General features: G+C 39.9%; 1 protein-coding gene across 2 annotated transcripts in view; it reads right to left on the bottom strand.

The window, feature by feature from the left end:
* Positions 1-2,439: 2,439 nt before the first annotated feature.
* The window catches only part of tapt1b (transmembrane anterior posterior transformation 1b), a 150,336-nt gene continuing 134,897 nt past the window's right edge, over positions 2,440-17,878 (bottom strand). For both annotated transcript variants that reach the window (XM_067989490.1, XM_067989499.1), the window contains exons 13-14: positions 7,232-7,392; positions 2,440-4,485 (exon numbers count right to left, since the gene is read on the bottom strand). In XM_067989490.1, the coding sequence (XP_067845591.1) occupies positions 4,256-4,485; positions 7,232-7,392 (391 nt within the window). In that variant the 3' untranslated portion in view covers positions 2,440-4,255. The remainder of the gene's footprint in view (positions 4,486-7,231; positions 7,393-17,878) is intronic.

Here is a 17,878-nt window from a genome sequence, read left to right as displayed (position 1 = left end):
GTGACCAAGAAGCTGTCAAGAGTGTTGTAAAAATCCAACAGGTTCACTAATGTCCTTTAGAAAAGAAAACTTGCCATCCTTACCTGGTCTGGCCTGTAAGTGACTCCAGTCCTACATCAATGCGGTTGTCTCTTAACTGCCCTCTGAAGTAGCCTAGCAAGCTACTCAGTTGTATCAAACCACTACAAAGAACCCCCATAGACTAGCAGTTCAAGAAGATGGCCCACTAGCACCTTTACAGGGCAACTAAGGATGCCCACATCCTGAAAATAAATAAAACAAAATGCAATCATATGATAACATAACCCGGGTTTGACACCCTTTTGTGATCTGAACTGGATATTATATCTTTCACACTTGTCCTCATATGGTTTACCCAATTATTCAAATCGGCGAACTCATGTTTGGCATTTCATAAGGCATAGAAGATTCCAGGGTGTGATTGTTTCAATGAAAGAAATATTTTTACACTCTGGCTTGATACACAACATAAACCATGAGTATCTGTATTACATAGGATTGAGGCTTCTGAGGACATTATAAAAGAAATCTAACCAGCCATGCATCCCTAAAAGAAAGAAATTCAGGATATAATATTACAAATATTTTCTCAAAATTTACAATCTCAATGTCACATTTGGGGGCCTTTTAGTTATTGCTTTGTGGCAATTGGAGCTACCATTATGAGCTTACCAGAAGAGTCTTTATGAGCCACAGACACAAAGCAGCATTTTATGGCAGGGTGACTAAAGTATTCAGTAACAGGAACATGGGATTTTATTGGGAAAACACCCACTTATATAGAGAAGCGCAAAGATGCAAGGCCATTTAGGATACAAGAGCAGGAGAGAGAAATCGCCTAAGGAAAACAATGCAAGCTTAAGATTTTCTTCATCTGTTAGTTAAATTCAATACTCAGAAGCTAAAATTAAAATCAAAAATACTGACAAATGGAGTACAAGAATAAATGTTTCCTCATGACTTAAATTCCAAGTCATATACTGTCATAGCAGAAATTTGAAAGAGAATTGCATTGTTCTTTTGATAGCCACAATCAGCCTACTTGTACATGCCATATTGAAATAGCAGACTGCCAGAACAAAAGCTAGTTAAATGCAAAATAAAAAACATTATAGTCTTCAGAATAATTGCCTGCAATAACTCTCATTATAATTTCAATGTTAAAATTTGAGTTTTCAAAAGTAGGAATTTGAAACAGAGGATGGGGCATACACCTGGGTGAGGGATGTTCATTTCAATGGATTAGTGTTACAAGGTCTGAACAGCAACATATTTCCTGTATTGAAGATATAAACAGTTTCAAAATGTTGATGATATTTTAACAATGTCACATTCGCTCACCCCATTACTAGAAAATACTTCTAACTACTTGGCTCACTAGCAAATAGAATATAGTCACTAAAATTCATTTTGAAATTGCAAAAGAACTATTACAGCTTTAACAGTTATTAAGTATTCCTGAACAGGAATTTAAAAAAAAACTCCAGAGCTTTGGTCCTGACAAGGAACTGATGAGCTGGACAAGCAATAGGCAGTAAGCTGGTAGTGAAATAACCACGAAGGATAGAATACGAAGCATAAACACATCAATATTACTGCATTTGTAAGTTGCAAATTTAGCTAATTTAAGCTAGAAACTATCTCGGTCCTTTCTATTTGATAAAAATAGATGTATTTGATTTTAAAAAGCTGACTAATTTTTTCAAGTCTGTTATAAAAAGTTAGACATTCTGTTGCAGAAAGATATGGATTTCAGCCAATTAATATCTAACATATCTGCCCAAATGCAAATATATATTACAGAGACTACAGCATGAAAGCCAGGTTCATTGTGTTTTTGGGACAGGGTAAAAAACTGAGCAGCATCCTTCCTATATCCCATCAGAAATATTTGATTTTAAAAAGATAACTGGAAATATATTTGTCATTTTAAGAACATCCCATTTCAGTTTTATAAATACCGGGCACAATTTTACATTAATATATATTTATAAAGATGGAACAATAGGTTAACTCTACTTACCCCACAAGTTTGACCCTAGCAATTGCTGGAAGCACAGAAAGAGTTGCAGAAATTGCACTCAAATACTAACAGGTCAGCAACTAGATGAGAAAACCTGAATATTGGAAATCTTGAAAGCATAACGTTGGAAGTACACAATAGGTCCATCAGCACCCAGTAAGAGACAGATTAATGTTTTGGTGGAGACCCTGAAACAAAATTTATTAAAGGATCTCCTTCCAAAACATTAATTCACATTTTCTCTTTCAGATGCTAATAGTCACCATTTTCTGTTTTAAGCTTGGCAACTGATTAGCTCTTCATTTAAACTGTGCATACAACAATCAATGCTCTTAGGGACATGTGGCGAGTAATGCAAAATAAAGTCAGTTAAAAGAGTGGACAGGAAAACTCCCTTTATAAAAGTACTCCAGCAAATAGTTTATTCAGTTAGGACTACAAAACAACACGCTGTGCAAAACAGACCCTCGTACGAAAATAATCAAGTATCCCTCAACTGTCAGCTGCATTTAAAAGGCTTGAATCTGAGATTGTACCAACGTAATTCTTTGACAAAGATTTTAATTGTTCGTTATGATGGGCTTTGATTTGTTACATATATTAATAAACAAACCATTTGTGTTACAAAAAGACATTTATTCAGCATTGTTCTTTTACAAGATGTGCTAATTATAAAAAGATACAGGATATTTAATATTTGGTGTCATTATAAAGTTCAGCCATAAATCCCTTTGCAGTTACCTTGGAAGTGAGTAAAGGGTCAAATTCATTGTTTCTTTTTCGAAATTTGAATATTTGCACCTTGATAACACCCCCAAATTAACTAAACAGTAAGCTAATGTATTCAGATTCACCTGGTGCTACTTCAGTTAGACCACTCAACATTTCAGTTAACATGAAATATTTCTTGCAAAACAAACAAGAAATGTTAAAATGAAGAAAATTGTGTACTGATGTTTTTCATGAAACTTTGAACTAAGACATTATGGTCTTTAGTGCAAAAAAAAAACTATTAATAAGCATTGCACAGACATGAACTATAATAGGTTAATGCAGTTCACTTAAAAAGCTGTTCTGGTACATGTAGGACTAGATATTTGTGGATTTTGCACATTTTCTTTCCTATGTGCAGACATGTAGCTATAGGAAAATTACCCTCTTCTGCCTCTTATCAATTTATAACTTTTGTCCTAAACTCCTTCAGAACTATATCTTGCATTTCATTGCTTTCCAGTATGTAGCTTGCTCAATTTGCTCATTTGAAGAACTTTGATTTCCAATTTTTCTATTTCACTGTAAACACAATTCTTAGGATACAGCAAGAAAAATCATGAATGCCGGAAATCTGAAGTAAAAGTGGAAAATACTGAAAGTACACAACAGCTTTACCAGCATCTGAAAGACCCATTAACGTTCTAGGTGGAACCTTTTGAGAGGATCATGAGAATTTTTTTCTTTTTCAGGTGATAAGTAATCCCTGTGTATTTGAGCAGTTTTCTGTTCTTAGAAAAAAATATAATGCACTATATGCAGATAATTCCTTTTATAGGATCCACTTGTATCGACATTTTCTTTATCAAGAACCCCCACACCTCCATTTTATAATTGAAGCTCCTTCAGAAATAATTGTAAACTTTAACTGAAATGTTCTCAGGTCAGCATCACCTAAGCTTCTTTCCTAAGAACAGCTATATAGGATTAGAATTTTTTAAAAAATCACTGCAGCAGGCACATCTCTGTACAATGAAAGCCTGTAAATAGAAGTGAATGTTATTGAAAACATTTTAAAAAGCCAAAAAAGTTATCTGGCTGTATGCTCGCATCACTCTGAAGGTGTAATTGCATCACAAGTGGCAAGAAATATTGCACAAAGAATCCACACAGTTGTAGAGAAAGTAGTCTTGAAAGCATTTATCTGCCAGGTCTCCACAGAAACCAACCAAAAGGTTTTCTTCCTTTGTCACAGGAAATTGATACAGAAACCAAAACGGCCTATTCCAAACCAAACAGTCCCAGAGACGGGAAAAACAGGTAAAATATATTTTGGTTTGAGTCATTAATAAATTATTAAGATTTCAATAAATATTCCTGATCAGTGCCTCCTTTGGCAGCTTTCGAACCTTTATATATTGTCAAGCTAGACAGCGTTCAGTTTGCCATGCAAAGGCTTACATCCGAAGCAGCTCTTCTAAAGGTTAAAGTGTGCAATAATCAATCTATCCGATTTCCACAAATTGTGAACCTGTCTATTTCTAGTAGATCTTCCTTTGAAGAACGGTGCTTGCCATCAGATTTTTCCTGTGGTACTCCTTTGTCCTCTACATCGGGGGTTGTAAGAAACTGGTCAGAACTGCTGCTCGAGACGAGAGTTGATACACTTTCTGATAGGGATACAGGCTGGCTAATGACGGGCTCTGATTGCATTTCTTCTGCTGAAATACCTGTCAGAGTGAAATTATCCCATTATAGGTTTTGTAAATGAACACCAATACATTAAGACATTATGCCAAATCTTTTTTTTTTAACATGAACATACTTCCACAGTAAAATGCTTGCAAACATTCTGATTGTATCTCAACAGGATTTCCTCCATAAGATGCTAAATTAACATACAAAACCAGGTCAAAAAGTATTGCTATTTTCTGTAGTTTATACATGTGATTTTGTTACACTAAAATGTAGATCTTAAATTACGTTGCTATTTGTAAGGCTTTAGATTCCTTGTCTCTGTGTTCCAATAGTAAAACTTACTAGCAATATTAGTTTGCATTTCCTCCCAAGAATGACACAAAATTAATAGGAAACAATTTTAAGAAATGAATGTGAAGAATCTATAATTTAGTGGTGTGTTTGTGTGTCTGTATATGTATCATGGATTCTATTAATTGCTCACTTCCTGGGTCAAAATCAGATTTGAAGAAAAACTGATGGAATAGCAGTTGTTCAAGGATAAATGTATATAGCACCAAGTCAAAAATTCCCCACACAAAACTCTAGCCTTCCTCATAATTTAACAGCAGCGCCTGGAGAAAAGTTTTAGCTCTACACTATCAATAACTTACTAGCGATGTGAAAATATTTCAACTTTTTCCAGTCTACTCCAGGACAGTTATCCTGAAATTAGTTTCGTAACCATCTTTCAAGTACAAAAACTGCAAGTTGCCTGAAATCAATATAATTAGGTTTTTCAGGCTGTCGGGGTGCTGGTGTAACACATGCAGGTGAGAAACCAGGCAAATCGGCAGATAGGATTGAGGGGTGGCTAGGGTTGACACAAAAGAGAATAAGAGGAGGGGACAGGTGGATGTGAGGGTACGGCTAGCCTAAGACTGGAATTTGGGATTACAGACGGTGGTATAGGGCCTGGTAGTACTCGAGGTAAGAATGGGTGGGTGCATAGGAACTCCATAGGGTAAAAGTCTAGGGAGCGGGAGCACTCTTGGGACTGGCGCCAACTGAACAGTCAAGGGGTAAAGAATATTCATTTACAGAGGACCAGTTCAGGTCCTCATGAGGTCTCCAAGTACTTCACAGCAATAGATTATTATTTTTGTTGAAATGCAGTCACTTGTTATGTAGGCAAACATTGTAGCTATTTTGCATATAGCAAAGTCCCAAGAACAGCAAATGAATGAACGTGACCACGGTGAGATTTTACCTAAAATAAAATTTTGCCGGTTGTAAAAGTGACAGTTTTCTAATTGTCAAAAAGTGAAGTATACTCAAAGGCCAGGAATTATTGATAGGAAGGCCCAAACAAGCAATGCAAACTGTGGAAAGGCAATAGAACTCAAGCCCCAGATGAAGTTACTGCAGGTGCTTCGAGATAAAATAGTTATTATTTCTTTAAAAATTTCTTTTGTGTGTGTATGTTCTAATTTTTAGGTGTCAATAGGGTTGAAAGCAACATAGCAACTGAAAGGACAACAGAAAAGTATTTTTAAGCAATTTAAATGGTTTGTTTCGTGGCAATTGCTGGTTCCAGATTAGTAACAGGGGAAGGGAGGGAGGAGTTGGAATTGAGCATTTGACATGATTAGTTTTTTTTTAAAACCAGTTCATATTTGAACATGTCAACATGGTTAACTTAATAGATAGTGTCAACTCGATCAGTCAAACAAATATGACGCATCATTTTTCATGCCACAGAAACATTTAAAGTGTGATGTTTACATTTAAGGTATGACATGTGCTATATGCAAGACTTCTGTTTATACAGTACTAAAAAATATTTTAATCTGGATACAAACAAGACTCAAAGTTGTTGGAAGAAAATTACACTGAGTAATCTGAGCCAAAATATGTGATCAGAATGTTTTTTTCCATTATAACAGTTATTCTGAAAAGGAAACAATGCGACTAATACAAACCTTAAATTCTATCATGTTTCCAACAAGTTGACAGGAATTGCAGTAGAACACAAAGCTATCCTATCTGATTATCATCAGCTTCAGCTGATCTTTTTTCTCACTGATGTTGAAAAGATATGTAAATGAAGGCTGTGATTGGAACACACTGTGAAGGCCTTAATAACTGTATGAAACTCCATAGCTCTGTCATCAACTCAACATGCAGAATTCTATACAACACATTGATACTTGCGCTAAAACAAGATTTTATAATCGAATCATGTAAATATCACTGCAATTTGATTAATTTAACTGATCAACTAATTAAATGCATCTGATATTTTAAAAGTACAGAATTTTAGGGATGAAGTTTTGAGGTGGATTATTGGTTCATGGTTCAGTGTTCCACTTCCAGAGGGTTGGGGCATTAAATTGCAGTATGAAACATGATTTTTCATCTCTGCACTACTAGCCATTGACTAGTACAACCGTATAAAAAAATGTATCAAATATGACTTATTAATTCTATTAACGTGCAGCTTACCATGGAAAACCTTCACGGCACTCATTATCATCAAGTGCTTTGTCTCAGTGGGTAGCTTCCAAATATAACCAAAATGCTGCTGTATCAGAAATCACTGAACTGACATTCAAATTGTTAATTTGCATTCAAAAGATATTTTATGTTATAATTTGGGGAACACACTGATCTTGCGAACAGCAACATTATTAGGACATTTATCATTAGCTCATCCAAATGAAGCATTAGAAATACATTTTTAAGTGTCCTTTCTCTGGATAAAATGCTAAAAGTAGGTACCATATGAAAATTAATTACCTTGAGGTGATTTAACTTTGCTGACAGATTTCTTGGCAAGTTTCCCAGGGGTGCTGGCTGGTGGGGTTTGAAACAGTTTCTCCTCCATCTTGGCATCTTTCACATATTGGCAAGATTTCCCCAGCAACACAATGCTGTTAAGAACTTTAAGTGCAATCAACCTTGAAAGGGACAAAGCAAAAACTATGTTTACAATAGTAAAGGAAACTTGTAGCCAGAAGCAATCTATTGCTGCCAAACAGTCCATGCTTATCTAGAAATATGTCTATCAAGTGATACATAATCCTCTTTAAGAAACAATCTGTTACCAGGTACTAATGATCTGCATAATTTCTGTGGGAATTGGGAGGCAATGTAGATCAGTGAGGACAGGGAAGATGGGTGAGCAGGACTTGGTGCAGGACAGGATACAGGTAGCAGAATTTTGCATGAGCTGAAGTTTACTGAGTAATTGAATTCATTTAGAATCAAGTTGGAAAAATGGTTAACCACCTACATATTTTCATGCAACCTAAAATAAAACTAAGGATTAAGACAAATATTGCAATTGTGTATAATTCAACAATGCACAATTTAAACATATAAGTGATATAACTATAAATTCACACAAGTTCCCTGGCTCTGTACAAGGAAATGTCTGCTGATTGAGACTGCCCCCACCTCCAACCAGGAATAAAGGTGCACTGGAGCATCATTATGGTTCAAAGGCCAAACCTGGTTGTCCCCTGATTAACAGAGAAAAATGCTAAAAGGCAGTACATAAGATAGGCAAATTGTCTGGAACCTGTGCCACAACATCCATCAGCTTGGAGTATACATGCTCCAAATAAGTAACCCTTAAGGGTCATTTGGAAGTTATGCTTAACTCTACAATCTTCCAGTCAGGCCACACTTTGAGTGCACCATCCAGTTCTTGTCACTATGACAAAAGAGACATTTGGGTACTGAAATTTGTGCAGAGAAGAATCACAATACGAATATTCCTAACATCTGGACTGAGTTTTGAGGAAAGAATGCAGGAAGTACATAGTAGCAACAATAGCAAGTTGCATTTATTTAGCGCCTTTAAAATAAGAAAATGTCCCAAGGTGCTTCACAAGTAGGTGTTAAAAAAACGCCAAGCAGGAAGAGAGAAGTTAGATGGTATGACCAAAAATCTGAGGAGATTTTTTAAAAAGTGGAGAGAAAGGTAAAGAGGTTTAAGGAAGGAGTTCCAAAGATTAGGATCAAGGGAGCTGAACATTCTACCCACAGCGGTGGGGTGAAGGGAAAGCAGATGCACAGAAGGCCAGAGTCAGAGGAACGGAGAGTTTGGGAGCAAATACAGCACTGGAAGAGATTGCAGGGACAGGATGGAGCGAAGATTTTAAATGTGGTATATTGCAAGACCAAGAGAAAATGTAAATCAGCAAGAACATGGATGATGGATAGGTGGGATTTCGCATGGGACAGGATGGAGTTTATGGAGAGTGGAGGATTGGAAGCCAACAAGGAGAGTGTTAGGAGCAGTCGAGTTTAGAGGCAACAAAGGTGTGAATAATGGTCTCCATGGCACAGAGGCGGAGGTAATGGCAGAGGCAGACTATGTTCTGAAGGTGGAAGTAAGTGGTCTTGGTGATGAATAGGGTATGGGATTTAAAGTTCAGCTCACAGTTGAATAGGGTACTGACATTATGGATGGTCTGGTTCAGCCTAAGACAGCGGCCAGGAGGAGGACAAAGTTAGAGGCAATAGTGCGGAACCTGTATTGGGGGTCAAAAGATGATGGCTACAGCCTTCCTAATGACGAGGTGCAAGTTTTCACTCATCTGAATGTCAGAACATGGAGCTAGTCAAGAGGTCAAAAGATACAAAAATACACAATACAGGTCAAAAAAATGATGGACGTCTCGGCGCTCTACACTAGTATCCCCCACGATGACGGCATCGCTGCGACAGCCTCAGTACTCAACACCAACAGCCAATCTCCAGACGCCATCCCACAACTCATCCGCTTCATCCTGGATCACAATATCTTCACCTTCGACACCCAAACACAGGGAATAGCCATGGGGACCAAATTTGCACCCCAATACGCCAACATTTTCATGCACAAGTTCGAGCACGACTTCTTCACTGCACAGGACCTCCAACTAACGCTATACACCAGATACATAGACGACATTTTCTTCCTATGGACCCATGGTGAAGAATCACTGAAGAGACTACACGATAACATCAACAAGTTCCATCCCACCATCAAACTCACCATGGACTACTCTTCAGAATCGGTTTCATTCTTGGACACACGAATCTCCATCAAAGACAGACACCTCAGCACCTCACTCTACCGCAAGCCCACGGACAACCTCACGATGCTCCACTTTTCCAGCTTCCACCCTAACCACATCAAAGAGGCCATCCCCCATGGACAGACCCTGCGAATACACAGGATCTGCTCAGATGAGGAGGAACCTACAGACGCTGAAAGACGCCCTCGTAAGAACGGGATATGACGCTCGACTCGTCGATCGACAGTTCCGACGGGCCACAGCGAAAAATCGCATAGACCTCCTCAGAAGACAAACACGGGACGCAACCAACAGAGTACCCTTCGTCGTCCAGTACTTTCCCGGAGCGGAGAAACTACGCCATGTTCTCCGCAGCGTTCAACATGTCATCGATGACAACCAAGACCTCGCTAAGGCCATCCCCATGCCTCCACGTCTCGCCTTCAAACAGCCATCCAACCTCAAACAGACCATCGATCGCAGCAAATTACCCAGCTTTCAGGAGAACAGCGTCCACGACACCACACAACCCTGCCACGGCAAACTCTGCAAGACATGCCAGATCTTCGACACAGATACCACCATCACACGAGAGGACACTACCCACCAGTACATGGTTCATACTCCTGTGGCTCGGCCAACGTTGTCTACCTCATATGTTGCAGGAAAGGATGCCCCGGAGCATGGTACATCGGCGAGACTATGCAGATACTGCAACAACGGATGAACGGACACCGCACAACAATCGCCAGACAGGAGGGTTCCCTCCCAGTCGGGGAACACTTCAGCAGTCAAGGACATTCAGCCTCCGATCTTTGGGTAAGCGTTCTCCAAGGCGGCCTTCGAGACACACGACAACGCAAAATCGTCGAGCAGAAATTGATAGCCAAGTTCCGCATCCATGATGACGGCCTCAACCAGCATATTGGGTTCATGTCACGCTACATGTAATCCCACCAGCGAAAAAAAAGTTCTGTTTTTAATACAACTGGACATTCTCTCTCTCTCTCTGCCTTTCGGGTCTCTTTCTCTCTCTGTCTTTGTGACCTGACCCATTGTGTATTCATTATACTGGGATGTAATGTTTTCCGTGGCTAACCTGTCTGAACACCAACGACACCTTTGATTGCTGTGATCGTCTCCCAGCCAAGGTGTTATAGGGGGCAGTTGGAAATATTATCTGTAATCACCAGGCATTGTTCTCTGACTATATATGCTATGCGTTTTTAGAATCCCTTCACTCACCTGACGAAGGAGGAAAGCTCCGAAAGCTTGTGATTTAAAATAAAACTGTTGGACTATAACCTGGTGTTGTGCAAGTCCTTACAAAAAAAAGACTGACTGATCTTTCCAGCCTGTCCCAACCAGATATGGTGCAGTCTATGTGTACCCCCAGCCATGCAATTTCCTGGGAGAGGCAGAGCCCGTGCCTGTGAATGACGTTGTCGAGGGGCAGCATGTAAGAACATAAGAAATAGGAGCAGGAGTAGGCCAATCGGCCCCTCGAGCCTGCTCCGCCATTCAATAAGATCATGGCTGATCTGATCCGATCCTAACCTGAAATCGAAATTCATGTCCAATTTTCTGCCCGCTCTCCGTAACCCCTAATTCCCTTTACTTCTAGGAAACTGTCGATTTCTGTTTTAAATTTATTCAATGATGCAGCTTCCACAGCTTCCTGGGGCAGCAAATTCCACAGACCTACTACCCTCTGAGTGAAGAAGTTTCTCCTCATCTCAGTTTTGAAAGAGCAGCCCCTTATTCTAAGATTATGCCCTCTAGTTCCAGTTTCACCCATCCTTGGGAACATCCTTACCGCATCTACCCGATCAAGCCCCTTCACAATCTTATATGTTTCAATAAGATCGCCTCTCATTCTTCTGAACTCCAATGAGTAGAGTCTCAATCTACTCAACCTCTCCTCATATGTCCGCCCCCTCATCCCCGGGATTAACCGAGTGAACCTTCTTTGTACTGCCTCGAGAGCAAGTATGTCTTTTCTTAAGTATGGAGACCAAAACTGTATGCAGTATTCCAGGTGCGGTCTCACCAATACCTTATATAACTGCAGAAATATCTCCATGTTTTTATATTCTATCCTCCTAGCAATAAACGCCAACATTCCGTTGGCCTTCTTGATCACCTGCTGCACCTGCATACTAACTTTTCGATTTTCTTGCACCAGGACCCCCAGATCCCTTTGTACTGCAGTACTTTCCAGTTTCTCGCCATTAAGATAATAACTTGCTCTCTGATTTTTCCTGCCAAAGTGCATAACCTCACATTTTCCAATATTGTATTGCATCTGCCAAATCTCCGCCCACTCACCCAGCCTGTCGATATCCCCTTGTAGGTTTTTTATGTCCTCCTAACTCTCTACTTTCCCTCCCATCTTTGTATCATCTGCAAACTTTGATATGTTACTCTCGGTTCCCTCCTCCAAATCGTTAATATAGATTGTAAAGAGTTGGGGACCCAGCACCGACCCCTGCGGAACACCACTGGCTAATGGTTGCCAGTCCGAGAATGAACCATTTATCCCAACTCTCTGCTTCCTGTTAGATAACCAATCCTCCACCCATGCCAGAATATTACCCCCAATCCAGTGATTCTTTATCTTGAGCAATAATCTTTTATGTGGCACCTTGTCGAATGCCTTCTGGAAGTCTAAATACACTACGTCCACTGGTTCCCCTTTATCCACCCTGTACGTTATGTCCTCAAAGAACGCAAGCAAATTTGTCAGACATGACTTCCCCTTCGTAAAGCCATGCTGACTTTGTCCTATTAAATTATGTTTACCCAAATGTTCCGCTACTGTCTCCTTAATAATAGACTCCAAAATTTTACCCACCACAGATGTTAGGCTAACTGGTCTATAATTTCCAGCCTTCTGCCTACTACCCTTTTTAAATAAGGGTGTTACATTAGCAGTTTTCCAATCTGCCGGGACCTTTGCCGAGTCCAGAGAATTTTAGAAAATTATTACCAAAGCATCCACAATCCCCACTGCCACTTCCCTCAAGACCCGAGGATGGAAGCCATCAGGTCCAGGGGATTTATCCGCCTTGAGTCCCATTAATTTACTGAGTACCAATTCCTTAGTGATTTTAATCGTATTTAGCTCCTCCCCCCCCAGAGCCCCCTGTTTGTCCAGTGTTGGGATATTCTTAGTGTCCTCTACCGTAAAGACAAACAAAATATTTGTTCAGCATTTTTGCCATCTCCATGTTTCCCACCATTAATTTCCCGGTCTCATCCTCTAAGGGTTTGCCTTAGCCACCCTTTTTCTTTTTATATAACTGTAGAAACTCTTGCTATCTGTTTTTATATTTTTTGCTAATTTCTTTTCATAATCTATCTTCCCTTTCTTAATCAATCCTTTAGTTACTTTTTGCTGTCTTTTGAAGACTTCCCAATCTTCTATCCTCCCACTAAGTTTGGCTACCTTATGTCCTTGTTTTTAGTCGGATACTATCCTTAATTTCTTTACTTAGCCACGGATGGCTGTCATTTCTTTTACACCCTTTTTTCCTCAGTGAAATATATTTGTTTTGAAAGTTGTAAAATAATTCCTTAAATGAACACCACTGCTCATGTACCGTCTTACCCTTTAATCTATTTTCCCAGTCCACTTTAATCAATTCCGCTCTCATACCATCATAGTCTCCTTTATTCAAGCTCAGTACGCTTGTTTGAGAACCAACCTTCTCACCCTCTAATTGGATATGGAATGTAACCATGTTATGGTCACTCATTCCAAGGGGATCCTTAACTAGGACATTATTAATTAATCCTGGCTCATTACACAGGACCAGGTCCAAGGTTGCTTGCCCCCTTGTAGGATCAGTGACATACTGCTCAAGAAATCCATCCCTAATACACTCAATAAACTCTTCCTCAAGGCTGCCATGCCCAATTTGATTTGTCCAGTTAATATGATAGTTAAAATCCCCCATAATTATAGCTGTTCCCTTATTACATGCCCCAACTATTTCCTGATTAATACTTCTTCCAGCAGAGTTGCAACTATTAGGAGGCCTATATACTATGCCCACTAGTGTTTTTTTCCCCTTATTATTCCTTATCTCTACCCAAACTGTTTCATTATCCTGATCCTTTGTCCCAATATCATTTCTCTGTATTACAGTGATTCCTTCCTTTATTAACATAGCCACCCCACCTCCCCTTCCTTCTTGCCTGTCCTTCCTGATTGTTAAATACCCTGGCATATTTAATTCCCAGTCGTTGTCACCCTGCAGCCATGTTTCTGTAATGGCCACAAGATCATACCCATACGTAGTTATTTGTGCCGTTAACTCGTCCATTTTGTTACGAATGCTATGTGCATTCAGATGAAGAACTTTCAAATATGTTTTGAGACACTTAATTCCTGCTTTTTCCTTTTTTAACACTTTACCTTTTACTCCATACCTTCTATCCCTTCCTGACACACTTTCCTCTGTCTCCCTGCTCAGGTTCCCAACCCCCTGCCACAGCTTCGATGCTGGGTTAATCACCCTACGCCTTCTAGTTTTTATTTTATCTGTCGTGCCTAAAGTACACTTTCTTTCCGCTGCTCTACGCTTTTCCCTTTCACTTGTTCTTGAACAACTGTTTGTACTATTTGTATTGTAGATTTCCCCTGGGTCTTCCCCTCTCTTGCTGCTCTCAACTTTATTCCCTTCTGACTCCCCGCTCAGGTTCCCATCCCCCTGCCACTCTAGTTTAAACCTTCCCCAACAGCACTAGCAAACACCCCCGCGAGGACATTGGTCCCGGTCCTGCTCGGGTGTAACCCGTCACGCTTGTACAGGTCCCACCTTCCCCAGAACTGGTCCCAATGTCCCATGAATCTAAATCCCTCCCTCCTACACCATCCCTGCAGCCACGCATTCATCCTGTCTATTCTCCTGTTCCTATACTCACTAGCACGTGGCACCGGTAGTAATCCTGAGATCACTACCTTTGAAGTCCTGCTTTTTAATTTATCTCCTAACTCCTTAAATTCACCTTGCAGGACCCCATCCCTTTTTTTAAACCTATGTCGTTGGTACCAATATGGACCACGACTACTGGCTGTTCACCCTCTCCCTCCAGAATGCCTTGCAGCCGCTCTGTGACATCCTTGACCCTAGCACCAGGGAGGCAACATATCATCCTGGAGTCACGTTTGCGGCCGTAGAAATGCCTATCTGTTCCCCTTACAATTGAATCCCCTATCACTATAGCCCTGCCACTCTTCTTCCTCCCCTCCTGTGCAGCAGAGCCACCCGTGGTGCCCCGAACCTGGCTCTTGCTGCTCGGGAGCCAAGTCCAGATCCTTAAGTGACCCTGGAGGTGACAGTGCAGGGGAGCGAAGTGAAGCCATTGTTGAAGATGCACTCATTGCATTCGGATAAAAAGGAAAAGAACTATGCAAGGGCAGTCCTATTGAGGTGGTGAGAAAGCAAAAGAGGAGGAGAGGCAATGGTGATGAATGGTATTGTCAATTATTTGGAACGTTGTGGAAAGGTTGAGAGGGAATAAAGCACCATGGTCACAGTCACAGAGGATGGTAATCTTGTGACATGGGTCAGTAATTGGTTAGGAGTTAAGAGATAGAGAGTAGTGATTTACCAAGAAGCTCCTGGATGAAAGGATTCAATCATAAAACTGCCCAAAATACTATTCAGAGTACAGAAAGTTGCTGTACCCTTCAGGACACTTCTAGGTATCAGACTCATTCCTTTCTCCTCCAGTGGGCCACTGATTTATCAATGCTTGCCATTACAAATATGGAGACAAGCCATTGTTGTCTTCTAGCTTATACTCAAAAAAAGACAGCAAGCTATATAGACCATCTCAGTGTACTTCAAATCTGGTTGAATTTTCAAATATCCTGATACTATATTAATCACTATTTTTGCTCTAACTTATACAGGTTTGATTATATGGCTTCACGTGTCTTGATCCAGACAACATTGAATGGTTTTGCGCTACACCACATGGATGAAGGGAACAGTGTCTCCCTTGATGTCAGTATTGTTAGCTCATCACCGTTCACACCCGACAATCAGGAAAATACCATATTCCAACAGCTTCCCTGCAGACTTCTAGAAAAAAATGGTCCCAAGATCTGCTCCTCTTATTGCATTCTATTATAACAGTTATTCAGGCTCCACACCAGATAAGACAGCTATATCTCAATTTGAATAAAAGGGGGAAAAATGCCATGAAGATGCCTTCTATGTGCACATTTCCATTCTTAATTGTGTTGCTTTGGCCAACCTGAACAATTTAATTACTAGATCACGTCAGTCAGCCCAAATGGGTTTTATCTATGGGAGGCAATCTTATGATAATGTCCACAGGCTTTTAAATTTCATTTATAGCACTAGTTCATTTACTGATTCTAATTTGATACTCTCCCTTGATGCTGAGAAGCCATCATTTGTTTCAAATGCTGTAAGTCTGTATCTTATGTGTGGAAGTATTTTGCATTTTCTATGGTATGGGGGGGATATTGTATTCGATTCAAAATCTTGAACCAACGTTGCTGCTTGTTCCTTAGGGCATTCCTGTTCTGTCTGACTGTGGAGACTTAAATATATGTTGTACCGCATATAGTTTTATAACCTTATTTGTTCCTGAAGTTCATGGTTTTAATATTAAAATTTTGTGCTCGACACCCTGCTGCTGTGCTCCACTCCATGCTGCAGAAATTACATACTCTTGCCAAAGAATTTGGTTTAGTTGCTGCAAATATCATCCTTGAGGTGCCATAGAATTTTAGGACCCTGGCTATATGAAAGAATTAAGTTTTTATTTTATACAGTTGGTGAAGGTAAAGGCCAAATCAAAAGGCAACAATGCACAGAGGAGAACCAACTCAGGAAAAAAGCATAAGTAATAAAGTGAATCACTTCTAGGAGCAGACTGGGGCACTTACAACAAAACTGCATCTGCAAACATTACCCTTTTGCTATTAACTGCAATCTGGTGCAGTAAACTGACATATGGGGTAGAATATTTCCTAAATAGTTCTGAAACTTAAATGTAGTTTAATATGGTATAATTTTCATAAATATTTCAAGTTTTATGATTCATGGCATAGAATCACATTTTTATTATTCTTAGAATATCTAGCTATCTGTTCAATTTGTCTGCCACTCCATAAACTCTAATGTTGCACACAAAGATTTAAGTGCTGTATAGAAATGTTTGCATGGAAAGTAAACGGCATTTTAAATTGTGTGTTCAGTAGTTACATGGAAATCTAATTTTATAGCCAAACAAGCTTTTTGTATCCCATCACACAAATCACGAACTGTGAATGTGCCAACCTATAAAACTAGCAAAAGTGAACAAGAGCCCAAAAAGCTGACAACGCAGTAACAATTGCAGTGAGACACAGGCTTGTAACTTAAGCTGTAGGTATACCCAACATTTCTTCATTTGAAACTGGAGAAAACAAACCAAAAACACATGAAAGCCTGAAGGCAGACACATATGTTGAAGGCACAAGATTTATTTTCTAATTGGGGGGGGGGGGGGGGGGGGGGGGGGGGGGGAGGAGGTCTGGGCATGTTGCTCCCCACACTCTGCAGAAAATGTAGATTTTTGACCCTTTAGTCCAGTTTCCAGAAATTTAAATGAATTTACATGAACATTATAGTATTTAATCTAAAAGAATAAGATTTGATACTGTCCCTTGATGCTGAGAACCCTTCATTTGTTTCAAATGCTGCAAGTCTGTATCCTATATCTGGGAGTTCTTTGCATTTCATATGGTATAGTGGGGGGGTGGGGGGTACTGTATTCGGATCACAGTTGCTTGCTCACTTCACTGAAAACTATGGAATTAATTATTTTCCTTCTGTCTGAAATTTCTTTCTCCCATTAGCAGCAAGTCACCTGGCACTGGGAGAAAAAAGTTTTAATTCATTTTCTCTTCTTAAAAAAAATTGCAAAATAGCAAACTGGGGATTCAAATTCTGTCTGACTGACCATAGAGCCATTGGGAGGAATTTTAACCCCCAAGAACGGGTGGGTTGGAAATTAAAATTAATGATTTTTCCAGCGTGACTGGCTCCAACGCGGCCACATCCAGGTTGAACGGAGGCTTGTTTGGATGCATGCGAGTAACCTACTCGCCAGAGGCGGTTCCATAATTAGTGCAGGCGGGAGGGTAGTTATCGGAGCAATTAATGTCATTATGAGACATTAATTAGGTCTTTTTAAATTGATTTTAAGAGACCTTCAAATTTAACGCCCCTAGCAGGGTTTCCCGGGGCTCATGAATCTCACCATGAAATAAGTGCCTTTATTGCACTGCTTGTGGGCCAGGAGGTGCAGAAGGGCTTCCCTGCAGCTCACCAAGCTTACATGTAAAAAG

Source organism: Heptranchias perlo, chromosome 1 (genome assembly GCF_035084215.1).
Source record: "Heptranchias perlo isolate sHepPer1 chromosome 1, sHepPer1.hap1, whole genome shotgun sequence".
In the NCBI taxonomy this organism is placed as follows: domain Eukaryota; kingdom Metazoa; phylum Chordata; class Chondrichthyes; order Hexanchiformes; family Hexanchidae; genus Heptranchias; species Heptranchias perlo.
This window is presented reverse-complemented; position numbering and strand designations above follow the sequence as displayed.